Source organism: Colletes gigas, unplaced genomic scaffold, assembly GCF_013123115.1.
Source record: "Colletes gigas isolate AHSC1104 unplaced genomic scaffold, ASM1312311v1 Colletes_gigas_Sc00004, whole genome shotgun sequence".
NCBI classification, from domain to species: Eukaryota; Metazoa; Arthropoda; class Insecta; order Hymenoptera; family Colletidae; genus Colletes; species Colletes gigas.
In genome coordinates, this window is record NW_025106633.1 from 2,109,767 (window position 1) to 2,126,418 (window position 16,652).

General features: G+C 41.7%; 1 protein-coding gene across 7 annotated transcripts in view; it reads left to right on the top strand.

The window, feature by feature from the left end:
- The window catches only part of LOC122405291 (poly(rC)-binding protein 3), a 136,978-nt gene that overhangs the window by 87,816 nt on the left and 32,510 nt on the right, over positions 1–16,652 (top strand). For 6 of the 7 annotated variants that reach the window (XM_043409933.1, XM_043409932.1, XM_043409936.1 and 3 more), the window contains 3 exons: positions 13,138–13,194; positions 14,129–14,512; positions 15,176–15,580. In XM_043409933.1, the coding sequence (XP_043265868.1) occupies positions 13,138–13,194; positions 14,129–14,512; positions 15,176–15,580 (846 nt within the window). The remainder of the gene's footprint in view (positions 1–13,137; positions 13,195–14,128; positions 14,513–15,175; positions 15,581–16,652) is intronic. The other variant, XM_043409935.1, reaches the window with a different exon arrangement.

Genomic DNA, 16,652 nt, shown 5'->3' on the forward strand with positions numbered 1-16,652 from the left:
GTTGTGTACCTCTGGATACTATTATCAGGACCGTGCCTGATCGTTACAGTACCCCAGAAATTTATAAAATAGTATTCAGTCCCGAATATATCATTTGCATAACGTTTTTCAGTATATGGATCATTTTAGACCCTGTTTTAAATATTTTAATTGCCAACGAGAAAACTCGGTCGGGAACGTAACATGGAATGTATAAAATATTTGTATATTCGCCTTCAAAGAAATTTTTGCAAGACAGACAGTGTGCGTAATGAATTTTTTCGTAGAGAGCATTGTACGTTACAGAACCTTAATTTATCAACCAGAACGAAGTATAATATCGAGCATTCCTCGTCTTCTGGTATCGTTCTGAAAGCAATTGCATTCCACTGCAATACCATGCTGATTCTTCGGACGCAAAAAATTCCCCGCATTCAAGTTTGATGTCGTCATTATTGAATCTTATTATATCGAAAAACACACTCTTGTTCACCAACCGCGATCCAAAATCGTCAGCCAGATTGTACTCAATTCTTTTTGGTAATTCTAAAAATTGTAAAAAATTACAAAGGTTAAAAAGAATTTGGAAAAATATACATCTGTAATTTTCAGATATAATAATGCATTTGTCTATAACAAAAAATTTAATTCCGTAAATTCAAATTTTCGTTCGACCTATAAACGTTCCCGGTACGAAATTTTGATTGGGGGAATTTGTCTCGGTCCTGGGAGCCTCGATGCACCGTTCGCGCACGTTTCATACCGGGTACAAACACAGACAAACCGCTGGTACACGTAGGCCGATATACCGATACCAGTTCGTGCTGAAGTGCAGCACGGAAATTATTGCACGTTTCTGCATATCTGAATGGTGCTCGGGGCTCCACAGGGCTCTTTCCAGGGTCGGTTCATTCGACTCCCTTTATCCTATCGGCGCGCACCCTCGGCGAGCCACCCTCTTGGAGGGTTTCCCTCTCGCGTGGCCCCCTTTTTTCTCCTCGGTTCTCTTCGCGTTTCCTCCTAGCCGGAGACTCCGCGTCGTCCCGCCTCTAGCGGCCTCCTTCTCGGTTGGCCTTCGTGGATCTCGCTCGCGGCTACTACTTCCATGACAAATCTCGTTACACCCACGTTTTTATGCCCCGATGGTGACGGCGACGACGTCGATGGGGCTTCCCTGTCCCGGCGTCGTTCTTCTCCAACCCCTTCCGGGGGTAGTTTCGCCCGTCTCGCGAGCCTACTGTTCCACCTGAGGGCTTCAACAGACACACAGTGTAACAAAAAACTCTTGCAGCAAAGAAATACTATCGAGTCGAGCCATAAGTAATTGCCATTTATTCGTAACAGACATTTTTCTCGTTTAAAAGCGTTACAAAACACTTTAATTGCCATTTGCTTGGTACCTTGTCGATTTCTAATGCTAAATAATGAGCTTCCCTTGATGAAAAACACGTCTAAAAGTACTCTTGTAAATTCTTCTTAATGAAGGATTAAAATGACCTCTTAAAAAGATACGAATAAGTATTTTAAAATAATTTTTTACTGCAAAGAGAGTATGTTTTGTTGCAACAATGTCCAAGTCTACTTTAGATATAATAACAGACAGTTTTAGTTGCTGGGTTACTTCGCAGTAGATTTTTGAAGTGGCCTTCTATTGGCAACCACACGTGCTTCGATGCTATATAGTATCACTGACGTTTTATACGCGTTGTTACAATTCTTGAATATTTTACGCTAATGCACAGCATACTGTTGACTTCGGGTGACCCCACAAATAAGAGTTCCGCCATCCTTCCTGTATTTCTTACGTCAGTTTCGAAACCTCGCGTATAACTCATGCTCCAACTTAAAATGGATGCGTCTGTGAAATAAAAAATATCACAATGCATATTTATCGAACATTTTTATTAATTTTTAACTCTAAAATTGAGGACTTTAAAGTCATAAACATTTCCAGTAAACTTGGATCTGTCGCTTTTTAATGTAATAAAGATTAAAATACAATTATATTTAAACGAACCAAATGAAATATTCAGTTCCATTAGCTCTTATTTAAAACGTTGCTCTGTCAGCAATATTAACTCTGTAGCTAAGTAATCTGTTTAGTGTAGTGCTCCGTTCGAATTTCCACGGAAAATGATCTTATATGATCCTGTCCTGTTAAAACTAATTGGATCGAAATTTTGCAAGTATGTTTCTTTCGAAGGTACTAATTGGAGAACGCCTATTAAGTGTTCCGCTTCACTGTTCAATATTATCTGTATGTACCATAAACGCATATCGTTGGATATAATTGTGGCAGTGATTTAATAAAAATTAACATTTACTTGCAGTTATTTTATTAAACAAATTTCAAAAATGTTGTTCGGTGTTCCTTTATAAACAAGTAAACATAGATAAGAATCCGAATATCTGGTTTCATCGTTCGACATAATTGAGTTTATTTCAAAAACTTCGTAATTACACGCTCTGGCCTTGTTTTGGAGTTTGTGTTTCGCCATGCGTTAGCGGGATAACAAAACCGATCGCGTAGATTGCTTCTCCTATTAATATCGGCGTTGGGTAGCCGCGAATTTTGCGCCAACTTTAAATTCAACCCGATACGCCGATTATATCGTATTAATAATTGCCGTGTAAACACGCCAGAAATGTTTTTGTTCGCGTGTCCAGCGAACGGCCGTCGAGATCCAACGATGAAGATAGATTCAATTACAGCCGTCGGTGAAACGATTCGCCCGGGGGAAACGATGGTCTCGAGTGGAATACGGTGAAACAATGGTGGTTGATCGTGCCACGAAACCATCTCGTAAACTGGTACGTCGATTCGCGTGGATCGCTCGTCACGTAATTGACCGGTAGTATCCCCAAAATTCGAGAGAGAAACAATTTCAAGAATGTTAAATAAATGACCGTCATTGTAGGATACGATTCTACAAGCAAAAACAAAACGAAAGTCAAGAGTGACAAAAATGTGACAAAGTCTTCGTTTTGAAGTTATTATCAATTAAACATTGAGATACACGCGGCGCTTCGAATCGACTCGGCGCGCGTTTAAGCGTATTCAATCCCAATTTTTAATCGTTCATAACTTTAAAACGAAGCTTCCACCGCAATTTTGCCACTCTTGATTTTCGTCTTATTTTGGTCTGTAAAATCACACGACGTTGTAGGTTTCTAAGAAAATCATTATTTTGAGAATTCTCGAGGCTCGCAGGAGTTCTCAAACGCGATTTTCAAACCCCCAGAGGCGAAGGAGGAAGTATTCTAAAGTATTACAATATACATAATCCTAGGAAGACACAATTGCTGCTCGTATGTTGCAGAAACGTCCGTTTGGAAGACGGGCGAGTAAACGGATACGCGGGGCAGACTCTTTCGCGCGAAATAAATATGTCTGGCCGCGTTTTTGGCCGAAGAAGCATTATGTCTGCGCGGAGAATATGCACTGCAAGCTCCCTAGGACTGGCTGGACAGTGGCCAGGGCCAGTCGCCAATCGTTTGGTCCAATGCGAATTATCATGATTCCATTATCCTTTCAATGGCATACAGACGTCTCGCGCAAGTGTTCATCTTCTGCTTTCTCTTCGAATGTTCGAATGTATCCGCGATTTTCAAACTATCGATCTTCCTCTAACTGGGGCTACTCGAGCATTTTATAATAACTTTGGTTCAAAATTTAATTATTTCTGCAGCAATTTTTTTTTTTTATAGAGCTTAAACAACGATCCTGCAATTTGATTAAAAACAACCGCAATATGAATGTCTCGCGTGTATATTTTTCAGTCAAATCTGACACAAGCCGACGTTGCGCAATGTGTTCCTGAGATCGATTAAGATACTTGATCTTTTTAGGCCGAGTTCTAGCTAAGCGCGTAATTACTTCATTCTTAGCTAGTCAAATTACTGTGGACTGGTTTTGTCGAACAGTTTCGTGTTCGTTGGCGTACAGGGTGACCCAAAAGTTCTATCACATGTATGTCATAAGCTTATTACCTTTTTACTAAATTATCATCATCGATGAAAACAACATTAAAGTGATCCTTCAGAATGTTTGTTTTTTTGTAGCATGTTTTATTACGATTGTTATTAGAATGACTAAGAGCAATCTTGATACTTTTCCAATCTGGAATGAAGCCTAAAGTTGCAAGTCAGGCTCAATTCCTCGGGAATGACAGTTTTATCGTTACATAAAATGATTCCAGGGGACTTCCAACAATAACAAAGTTTATTCTATAATGCAATCGTGCGTATTTCTGCGATATTATATTCGCGACGGAACTTTTACTTCGCCCTGTAGATGCTTGTTTTTACGCGGTTTGAGTAGCGTGCCGTTTCGTGTAATTTTTGTCGTTGATCTTGTTGATTCCAGATCGCCAATAACAAAATTTGATACGTTATTGCAAATCGTACGTGCATTAAACTCGCGTGTTTATCTTCTCGTTCTGCATAAAAATGGCTCGACTGGGCGGTGCTCGATATTTGTTTTCGCAACGCTATTATTTTTTGCGTTTCATATGCCCGGGGAAACGTCAATCGCTAATACGTTAGATACACATAAATCGAATATAAATAAAAATGATATAAATAAAAACTGATCGCTGATATCCGATTGTATTTCATACGGTTATTGTTTGAACATGAAACTGTTGCCTCGGAAAAATCGAGTAACAGTTGTTAAACATTCTACTGAATTACAGTCGTTCATTCAACGTGAATTACAGTTTGAATCAGTTCTGAGCTAATAAAAATAAATATACGTAACGCGATAAAAAACGAAGCGATGGATGACCATGCAATTGTTCATTTTAATAATAGTGTCTGTTATCAACCCCTTCTGATGTCTTTATAGCTGCAATTGTAAACGTAACGTTAACTTTACAAAAAAATTCGTAAATCCGCTGTATCCTTCGAAATTTCATTGTAGGTAACTGCAGGTGCATTAAATGCAGGTGTATTATTGTAGGATTCTTTCACTATTACGCCAACTTACGAAAACTCATCCATCCCTGCCAAACAATTAGAATTTCGACTCAGCGTACTATAAAAAGATTTTTCCACGTTTTTACGATCCAATTTTCGTGTTCTTTAATAAAATTACTCTGCATTATTTTCGCGAAGCACATTTGTCGGAAAAAAATATTACGTGTAATCAACAGTACCGATGATAATGTCAGACAGAAACTTTAGAGTTGCTCAACGTGGGCGTTAGTGCCCCCTGGGGGCGCGGAGTCTTTTATGGGGGCATTAAAGTGATAACAAGCATTAGGGGAGCTTAACATTGTAGGTCATAAGCAATTGCTCTAATGCTGAAGTTTAATTTTATCAAATACTTGAATCATTAATTTTTAAACACTCTGTTGCCTCTCTTTAACGACGAATAAAGCCACGAGCAACAGCAGCTCTAAAACGAAGTTACACAGATATAATTAAAGATAGAATCAGGTACTTCAAAGAAAGCTCGATATTGGAAACAGACTTTGTTATTCGTTATTACAAATAGTTCACAAAGTGTCAACTATCGGTTACCCATTATCATAATCTATTCCCCGTGCGTCCAAAGTGACTTTTGATCCAACGAGCCGATAAACAGACGTCTGAAGGGCCAGCGGGAGGCCAAAGATTTCTATCAGCGCCTCCGTCAATTTCCCAAACTATTAAATTTAAATTTAAACCGTATTTTCGTGGATGCACTTTCGGGAAATTGATTCCTGCCATTCGAAACGGTTACGATATCTCCGCGAATCTTCACGGCGGTTCAAGAGAACGGGGGTCCCCGACATATATATCCCCGATTCTTTCGACAATGTCACGGTCGTTCCCGGCGACATCGACATAAATATCTGGCACGGATCCAATCTTCCCCCGTCTTATCTTCGCGGTCGTTCTCCATGTTCCCCAGACTTTTTCGCGCGCTATCTGGCCCGCGATTCGCGCGGAACAAATATCCTCCCCGTCCGCGGCGCGAAGTCGAAGCGACACCGGTGTCGGTCGCTGGGCGTCCTCCTTTTTGGACGGAAGCTTCTCAGGACTCGTCCAGATTCCTGGAGAGGCTGGACCGTTGCCAGGGCCCGCGGCCAACCGGTCGTCGTCGCGGATCGACCGTCCGTTTGTCTAATAATTCAAAGCCGATGCAATTTTTGCCGGCGAGAGGAGTATCGAGCCCCCCCCCATCCCCGCGGTAGCTCGTCTTCCGCTTCGTGGAAGCGAGAGGGTGTCGAGCACTGGATCCGCGAGCTGGCTAGGTAGTGACCTCTCTAATTGGCTGCTGGCCAGCCGTAGGCCCCCGGCTTCCACACCCGAGTCTCATCGATGTCTTCTTGTTCCAGCTATATTTGCTTCCAAGGAGATTCGTCGACGGTGACGCGGTTGTCCAGCCTCGGTCGCGCCGCGGCCATGGGGAGGGCTCGCGATGATTTACGGGGCTTGGCGCCTTCGCTGGATCCTCGCGATCGTTTATTTCGACCGGGTTCTCTCTCGTCGCGGACACGAACACGCGGACCGAACGAACAAAGCGACGCTGCTTCCGAATTTATAATTGCAATGATCGATATACCGCGAACCGAGTTTCTATACGTATCCTGATTAAAAATTCTGAGAATTTTGAAAGGGAAATTGATGCAATCTAGTAATATATTACTGTAGCTACTTGTTTTAATTGTACGCAGCTCGCGAATAATGTAAAGCTCGAGTGCTGATTATTACAAAAATCTAAAATAGAAAAGACACGTTAATTTGCTTTGATTAGTTATATCGTCAAAATTATCGAGTATCTGCGGCTAATATTTCGACACATGCCATTGGAAATGTGTTCTATCTTCCTACAAAATATGGTTGAAAGCGATACAATTGGAGTTCCCTTGCGAGTGGAAGCTTTCGGCGGAAAAGAGTTATAAATCCGTGTCGGCTATATCCGTACGCGAGAGCTGATCCTTTGAAACGACCTGATGGTAGCAGAGCGTCGTGCAAAGGACTTAATACACTCGCTACCAGTATTCAGTCGGGGAAACCGTTCGGGTCATGCTATATTCGTAATAATTTTATTTAACCCTAATCGTACTTCGGTCGCGTATAGAGCTCGAGTAACTAGATCTGTAAATCATTCTAAAAAAATTATTTTCGGTTGCAGGCGTTAATTCTAATCATTTTTGGTGAATAGACATACCCCCGAAATCCTATCGTCTTTCGAGAAAAAAATTCGAGTAGGTGCTGAAAGTTTTTGGCAAAATTGAAATGTTTCAAATCATTCTGAAAAAATTATTTTCGGTTGCAGGGGTCAATTGTAATCATTTTTGGTGAATAGACATACCTTCGAAATCCTATTGACTTTCGAGAAAAAAATTCGAGTAGGTGCTGAAATTTTTTGGCGAAATTGAAGTTTCAAATCATTCTGAAAAAATTATGTTCGGTTGCAGGGGTCAATTGCAATAATTTTTGGTGAATAGACATATCCCCGAAATCCTATGCACTTTCGAGAAAAAAATTCGAGTAGATACTGAAATTTTTTGGCGAAATTGAAGTTTCAAATCATTCTAAAAAAATTATGTTCGGTTGCAGGGGTCAATTGCAATCATTTTTGGTGAATAGACATATCCCCGAAATCCTATGCACTTTCAAGAAAAAAATTCTTTATTGAAAATATCAATAGTGCACAAATATATTTACAACCCCCACAGTTAAATGATTCAATCAAATTTGATATAGTAATTTGGCCTTAGAACCCTCTGAGATAGAATCAAATTTTACTCTCTGCATTTGTCTGAATTTTTTATTATTATTATTATTATTATCATCCGCATTATGACTTTTTTATTATACTTTGAACATCATCGTCCTGATTGAAAATTTCAAAAATCAACGAATTTATTTTCATCCCCCAAAGTCGAATGATTGAAGATGACAACCCTGCGGAGCTGGTCCTCGTATTAACCTTAATATCCAAATTTGGCCCGTGTAGCTAGAATGTTGCCGAACCTGATATAGAAAGGGATTCTTGAAACTGGGACAAGTTGAAGCTCTTCTCTAAACGAAGATGCAAAAGATCGATACTGGAAGATGTTGAATCCCACTAATGGGGGACCTATCTTTTGAAGATACTTTCTTGCGTGCAACGATGCAAGCGCAGTATGCATTTTACCTTTATTTTTTACATAAATCGATTCTTAATATTGTGCATAGAAAAATATTAATGTTCCTCGTGCAAAATAACATTAAACTTAAATATATCTACTAATTTTCATTCTGATTCAACGATACCTTCCGTAACACGAACAAAAATAGTAAGCAGTCTTTAATTTTCCGCCCCAAAGTTACTGTCGCCTTCAAAAAGGGCAATTAAATACACAAACGCCTTCTCGGATTAATAACTCCGCTGCTTTTTAGGTCAAGACGTCGAGAAACCATAAAATAAGTTTCGCTGTACACACTTATAGCGTTTTATACTAATTTCGTGATGAAAATCTTCACGAACGTATTTACGATTTCGGCGGTTCTCAGATCGCGTGAAAGGGACACCTTTTGCGTCACGTACAGTAAATAAGATTAATACGTATTTTGTTAATCGCGTAAAGACACATATACAACGGCGTTGAAGCAACGAGTTGAGCTTTTGAGCTCTTCATACTTAAATATGCAACGAGCAGCGTTTTTCCAGGAAATTTGAAGCATTGAAAATCTGCATAAAACGAATGAAACTGAAATTAATTGATTATTATTTAGATAATAATTTTGCTCGTACCTGGTACCATTCATCGGGAATCGAGGAACAGAGACGAGTTCACGTTTTTGAAAGACCAGTTTGCTCGTTTGATCGCGTGGACTCGGCCGTGGAGTTAGTCGTTTGCACGGGATTTGGAGTAATTAGTCTCTTCGCGTTGTTCGCATGAAACGTTTTAATTAACTGCGACATTGAGACCGACGCAATTACGGCGGAAAAACTTGGTTTACCTCGTCGCAGAAGTTTCATATTTTCTGATTTCCAGCCTCCTCGGGCTCAACCTTAACGATTTACTTGTCGCGCGCACTGGCTGCGACTTGATTGAGTTATGAAATTGCGCGAAAAATCTTGCGATTGCCGTTGGAACGTTCCCCTCTCGCTACCCTGTACATTTAATTTGCATTGGGGAAATTCAGTTTTACCGCGCTCAAAATTTAGTTACAACATTTAGAAATGATATTCGTTTTAATAGCCGCTCCTAGCTTCAATTTCGTCGGTCCGGTAATTTTATCCCCCCGGAATTTATATTTATTCGCGTAACGGCGTAATTGGGTGTGCATTCTCGACGCCGTTTTACTTCTGAGTCGGTCGTTAAAGCGATAGTTTCAAAAATATCGGTAAAAAATAAAAAATTTATTATCGTGCAAGCTCCTCTCGAGATAGAGAAACTTTTAAATTATTAATACAATAGTTATATAATTTCTGGAATAAAACATCGCGAGATGTCTATAAATTTGTACATATTTTTGTTTTTTTTAGATACACGTGCACATTGCAAACATGTGGCACTACAGTGCGTAACAAAAAGTTGTACGCACCCACTTTTTTTCGATTATCTAAGGAACGAGTTGTGATCCATGGATGAAACTTTTATACAATAAAGAGCATCTAAAAACACACATTCTTATTATTTGTATCATCCAAATTGGAGCACATGTTCCCGAGTTGTGCAGTCGGAACAGTTTTCGGCTGGAACGAAAAGTTGTACGCACTTAATAAAACATTGTTGTAGAATCAGACTGGAAATAGACGAACGTCTTTTGTCGTTACAATATCGTCACTCGTCTTTTGTCGTTGCGATATCGACGCTCGTAGTTCTGATTCTACAACGATGGGAAGTGGTGCGAAATTATCCGTGGAGGAGCAGAACCGTGCATGGGAAATGTACGGTCGCGGACAGTCAATGAGACAAATTGGAAGAGAACTTGGTAGATCTGATGGAGTAATTAGAAACCTCATCAGATTACGTGAAAATTATGGAAAGAAGAAGTCTCCAGGGCGTCCAAGAAAGTTGGATGAGCGATCACTTCGGAGGATCAAGAAGCTGGCCACGGACGGGAAGATGTCTACACGCCGGATTTCCGCGGAACTGAAGAACGAGGTATCCCATACAACTATTAGAAGAAGATTAGTTGAAGATTCCAATATCAAATATCGGAAAATCACCAGAAAACCAAGAATGAAATCGCATCATAAAGAAGCCAGGTTGGAGTTCGCACGGAAATACCATGCGTGGACGTCCGAATGGAATAATGTGTGGTGGTCCGATGAAAAGAAGTTCAATCTGGATGGTCCTGATAGATGGGACTACTGCTGGCAGGATACCAGGAAGGAACAACCCCGGAAGGTCAGACGGCAAGTCGGCGGAGGAAGTGTTATGATTTGGGACGCGTTCAAACTCGGGAAGAAATCGCGGATTGCATTTCTAAGCGGTCGACAGGCTTCGAAGGACTACATTCGCACTCTTGAAGTATTCCTTTTGCCTCATATGGATGATGGAGATACTTTTCAGCAAGATAATGCCGCTATTCACCGTTCGAAAGAGACCCAAAAGTTTTTCGCGGACCAGAATATCGCGGTTTTGGAGTGGCCGGCTATAAGTCCGGACCTGAATATTATTGAGATGTTTGGGGAATTATAGCCAGAGATGTGTATAAGGATCATCGACAATTCGAAACCATTGCTGGCCTACAGGACGCAATAATCGACGCTTGGAACGAGATCACACCGGAAGTCCTCAAAAAACTGATCCAAAGTGTTCCGAGGAGACTCCTTTTAGTATTAGAAAATAAAGGAGGTCCCATTAATTATTAAAACACTGTATCCATCAATAAAATGCGTCTTATATATTACTAAATTAATTTTTTATTAAGTGCGTACAACTTTTCGTTCCAGCCGAAAACTGTTCCGGCTGCACAACTCGGGAACGTGTGCTCCAATTCGGATGATACAAATAATAAGAATAGGTGTTTTTAGATGCTCTTTATTATATAAAAGTTTCATCCATGGATCACAACTCGTTCGTTAGATAATCGAAAAAAAGTGGGTGCGTACAACTTTTTGTTACGCACTGTAGTATATTGTTCCGTCAAGCATGATGGATGACTGAGGTTTGCATGAGGTATTTTCTCAGACAAATTGTGGCCTTTTGTCATTTTAAGCGTAGGTACTTACTTTGTCGTAGTTGAGACAAAACTGAATCGTAAGATTAAAAATTGTATATTATATTTAGGGCTTTAGAGCTAATAATTTTACAAATTAAATAGCCTATACTTTCGGTATAATTTCATCTGGAGCGGACAGAAATAAAGTCTTTTGCACACACAAGTTCTTTAAATTATTCACGCGCGATTAGAGCGTATAAAACAGTTATGGTTATCGTAACAAAGTTATGAGTTGAAATACCAAGGACAGGATCATAACATCAGGATAACAATCTTCGTCCATTGTTTGCTCGGATTGCCTGTAACCTTATCCAATACGATTTTCTAAGCACGCGACACGCATCGTTACTTGACTTATTATCACTCTTTAAGCCGGGGCAGGCCAATGATTAAATCTGCGACAATCGAGCTTCGAAACTAGCCATTCGACGATTGTTTCATAGACGAGAAGTTAGACTATTAGCTTAATATTTATAGCTAAACTTTACATGCGCTCCACTTTCAAAATTTGATTAAATTTCTAAATAAATCGAAAAGTCGAGGTTCGAGGCTATTTCTGAGGTACACGATCAATTCTTTATATGTATCTTAATCTATCGGAAACGTGTCAAGATTCCGTGACACCGTTGAATACAGCGGACAATAAATATTTTCCAACGTCGGAAAGGGGTTAATAATTAAGGGAAGTTTGTCAAGTGTCCGATTACTACGACAGCTGTCCTTTAACCCCGTGGTAGATTCTCGGGGAACGGTGGAAAGATATAAGACGGGGCGGCGGGATTGTTCGATCCTCCGGGTCGAGAAATCAAGAATTTAGCACGATACGCCGAGCGTCCGCGGCATCGTCTCCTGAGGAACGGGACGCCTGGCATCTCGGCCGAGCAGCCTCGAGTTTGTAGCCACCATCTAAGTTTAGAGGTAGCGCACGAGAGCGGCGCATACCTGCTCGCCCAGAAGCCTAAGCGGTGACATTATCGTGGGGTCAGAGCGTGTCAAGGAAGACACGAGATCTGGCTGGACACACAGAGGCTACGAACACGCAACTAATTATAGGCTCGAGTACACCGTGTCCCGCGTGCGGTCTTGTCGAGAGTTCCGCAAAGAGAGGATGCCTATTGCAGCGGCTGGCTTTGTGCCCCGGAATTAGCCATCGGCTACGCGATTATAATCCGATGAAAATTAGCGGACGCTACCATGGAATTTATCGCCCGAAATCGTGACCTCTCGCGACCACTCGTGATCTCTTTATCAACATCTGTGCGTGCACGATCGCTCGAAAGTATTGATTCGATTTCAATACACTTCTTCGGAACGATGATGGAACAACCCCCTCTCGATGTATGGAAAATATTATGTGCAGATCAGTTCTTGAGATTTGGGCAGGAAGACATTTCGCGATTGCAGAATATTTGTTTTTCACTTTCAATGGTATTTTCGTGATAATAAAACAAATAAAAGTCGCAAAAATTGCCGGATATAGGTAACATCGAATCCCGACGCGAAAATCGCGTTTGGTCGAGCATTGGACAGTGATATGCTCGCGAAACTGATGGCTGGAGAGATTCCCGCATATTTGGTCGTGTAATTGGGTGCTAGCGAGTGATTTTCAAGTGTCAGGAGCACGCGTATCGCGGCGCAGCACCGAACGTTTAACATATTTCCGCTATCGATGGTCGAGCGCGGTGGTATGTCGAATATTCGCGCATCGAAAGACGAAATTGCAACGTGGATTACGTTCCGTTGTCTTTCCCATTATAACGCGAAATTTATCGCGCGTCCGAGGTGCCGTAAATTCATTAGTTGATCGAAAAGGTGCACCCGGGCTCCGGAACAGCTGGTATTTATGACTGGTTCGCAGCGTCGCGTCGCCCGGTCCCCGGGGAATAGAATAACCCAGAAGCGTAATCAAGCGCACGTTTCGAAGTTTATGGTTCGCGTTGCGTTCGAACGTCGTAAATGCTTACGGACTGTTCTCTAATGAGAACGTTATACCTTCTGTTGCAGGAGGTGGGAAGCATCATAGGGAAGAAAGGAGAGATCGTCAAGAGGTTCCGCGAAGAGGTAAGTCGCTAACAGATGCCTTACAGCGTTACATTCCCGTTGAAAGAATCATTTCAAAGTGATATTCTTCAAAGAATGTAAAAAAAAGAGTTCATTTGTCAACGTCCAAATTAGTCATACTCGATGTATTCTAATCTTCCAGAGATAAGATTCTAAATATGTACATGAGACTTTGCATTCGAGTTTGCAATTTGTTGTTCGAGGTCTCTGTTACTCGGTGTGACTGCCCACGGTCGGCTTATCTTTAGTTTACAAACAACAGACATCTTACGGATGGTTTTCCCCCCATTTTAAACGTACAGAAAGCTAACATTCTAACAGAAGTTCAAATGAATTTAAGGATATAGATTCTTCTCGTCGTAAATAATTTTGATTTAAAACTGATCGTTCAAGACCACTTAGAGGGTTGTTCCTACATTTGGACACGTCCACGCTATATATCTAAAGGCACGCCCACTGTCTCGTAAACACTGAGGGGAGCTAGTCAGTAGTGCTACTGATTCGAATATGGTTCTTTTACGATGTAATTAACGAAATTAGTTACTCGATATAACTCTATAAAAACAAAAATAATTCCATCTCTACTTTCATGGAATAATGCAGAATTCTGAGTTTAATCGACCAAGGCAAAAAGATGTCTCCTAAGTGGATTTTTGATTGACTCCTTTTTTCTCTGCTTCAATAAAAATCGTGTCATTACATTATATTAGTGTCGGGAAAGTAGAAATAGAACGGTGGGCGTTGTCAAACGAGGTAGTGGGCGTTCTTAAATGATGTGGTGGGCGTTCCCAAATGATGTGGGAGTGATAACCCCCTGTCACGACTGGCATAAAAAGTCCCAAGTGGATTCTTTCATTGACTCCCTCGCGGTTCTATCAATTTTCTGCGTGTCAGTGACATCGGTGTACAACATGATCTTGTCCGTTTGTTACAGTCCGGTGCAAAGATCAACATCTCCGATGGATCTTGCCCAGAACGAATAGTAACCGTAACCGGGCCAACGAATTCGATCTTCAAAGCGTTCACCTTGATCTGCAAGAAGTTCGAGGAGTGGTGTTCGCAATTCCACGACATCCAGGGTGGCGTAGGCGTGCCGAGGCCGCCAATCACGCTCAGGCTCATCGTGCCCGCGTCGCAGTGTGGCTCCCTCATCGGCAAAGGGGGCTCGAAGATCAAGGAGATCCGCGAGGTGACTGGCGCGTCGATTCAAGTCGCCTCTGAGATGCTGCCCAATTCGACGGAACGTGCAGTAACCATATCTGGTACCAGCGAAGCCATCACGCAGTGCATATATCACATCTGCTGTGTTATGTTAGAAGTACGTACCCCGGTAGTACGTCCTTTCGTCGATGTCGCCCTGGTCCCTTCAACGTTTCGAAAATCCACAATTTTTACGAACTTTGTCAGCAATAGAGCAATCCTAGCGTCATTTACTGATTAAAACGAAAGCTGTTCCTTGTTCGTAAATTAATCGAAAGTACAAAATTAAGTCAGTAAGGCAACAAAGCCTTAGTAAGTAACATTATTCCACGGTTTTGACTTATTTTCAAACAAGGAATCGCTTCCCCTGCAGATTGTGGCTCCCTAAACAATGAATCTCGCCAGTTCATATGTAATCTGGAAGGAAATCAATGAATGTAAAAATAACTCGGGAACATTATTCCGCGATTTGAACGACAGAGATATCTCGGTAATTCTGACTCATGCGGCGATAAAACGCCCCCTTTGTTTGCACGCAGTGATGATGAAAAATGTATCGAACAAATGAGAATCTCGGTGTTGCAACGAGGACTTACGTAGGAGATACAGACTGGCGGATTATTGGATAGGGTGATACGAATCCGGGTCTTTCGTTTATTTATTATTTATTTAAATGTAAATGGTAGCGAAGGGACCCAGGGCGACGTCCTCAGAACACGACTGGTTCAGAGTGCTGAAATCGGTGTATTCGCACTCGTGCGTGTGTGTCTTTCTGTTTCAGTCCCCTCCCAAAGGCGCCACGATCCCTTATCGCCCCAAACCCCAAGTTGGTGGGCCAGTGATCCTGGCTGGTGGGCAAGCCTACACCATCCAGGGTAATTACGCGGTGCCCGCCCACTCCGACGTAAGTACAGTATTGCCATTGCCCGCGCCCGCTGTCGGGCACACCCCGCCCTCGCTGAACACCCAAACTTTGACGACTTCGCCCTTCGCGGCCCACCCCTCCTCCTCGGCCTTCGCCGCTTCTCACGGGCATCCGCTCCTATCCACGGCCCACCTTACGACCCCACATCATCCTCTCCACCCGAGCCCCTTACACGCCAGCGTGGCAGGCCTCGCCGACCCCCTGCTGAAGAGTGGACACTTGCAGGCAGCCCTCCCGCCCGCACACCTCGTGGCAGACGCCGTAAGTCTTTTGTTTTTCGTGATCCACCCTCTCCCGTACCCCCCACGAGAATAACTACCACCAGACCCCAACCGGTACACCAACAAACCACGTGTATACAGACCGCGAGCGGACCTATTACTCCGAAACCCTCTCGATCACCGTAAGCCACCTGACCCCGTTCACCACGCTACACACGCTCACTCCGTGCTCCACTCGGATTACGAAACCCACCCCCGTCCGACGATCGCGGTAATTGGTGGAAGTCTGGACCCATTGTTTCGCGTACCGACTACCGAGGATGATTCTTCCCTGGCTAGGGGTACTACTTTGTTTTCTTCGGAGGGGTATGCGCTGATTCATCTTCGATACCCTCCTTTTTCAGGGGAGGAGGTGTTCGACGAATCACGAAGGCGAGGGTATTACTCATAAAGAAAACTCACGACCCCGGAAATTCTGGAATAGGAGTAGTAGGTGGTTCTTGGATATTTTTGGACGTTGGTATTAGGTACATAGCAAATTTTATGTGAATATATTCAGGGTCTTTCTGTCGATTTTGAACTTGGCGTGAAATGAATAAATATATCTCTACGTGGTTTAGATCTGTTAACTTATATTTCACATTTTGACGAGATAACTTCTGACACATCTATATTGCTTCAGAATTAAAGATTATAATGGCTACGATCCAATGTTATTGAATTTGACATTACAAGATTCATTCCTCATAATTTAGATTCTTCTTTTCCTTCTCGGTGAATTAGAAATTATTGGAAATTAATTCAGTAAAAAAAAAATACAAAAGATACCTCTAACGATAATGGATAAAGTTTATTTTGATTCCTAATTGCAATTTATACAAATTTTCTGTTAAGTTCTTTTAGTTCCAACATTCGATTTTAAATTTCACTTTCATGTAATATACGAACAATATTACTAGTCCAGAGGGCCAGTTTTAACATATAGTCTGGCACCAAGTATCTTAATATTCGTGACATTTATGTAGTGTTATATGAACTATAAAACAAGTTCTTCAAATTGCATCGTTCGTTTTTAAGCCTCATTTTCGTTCAATACTCTGACAATTATATTC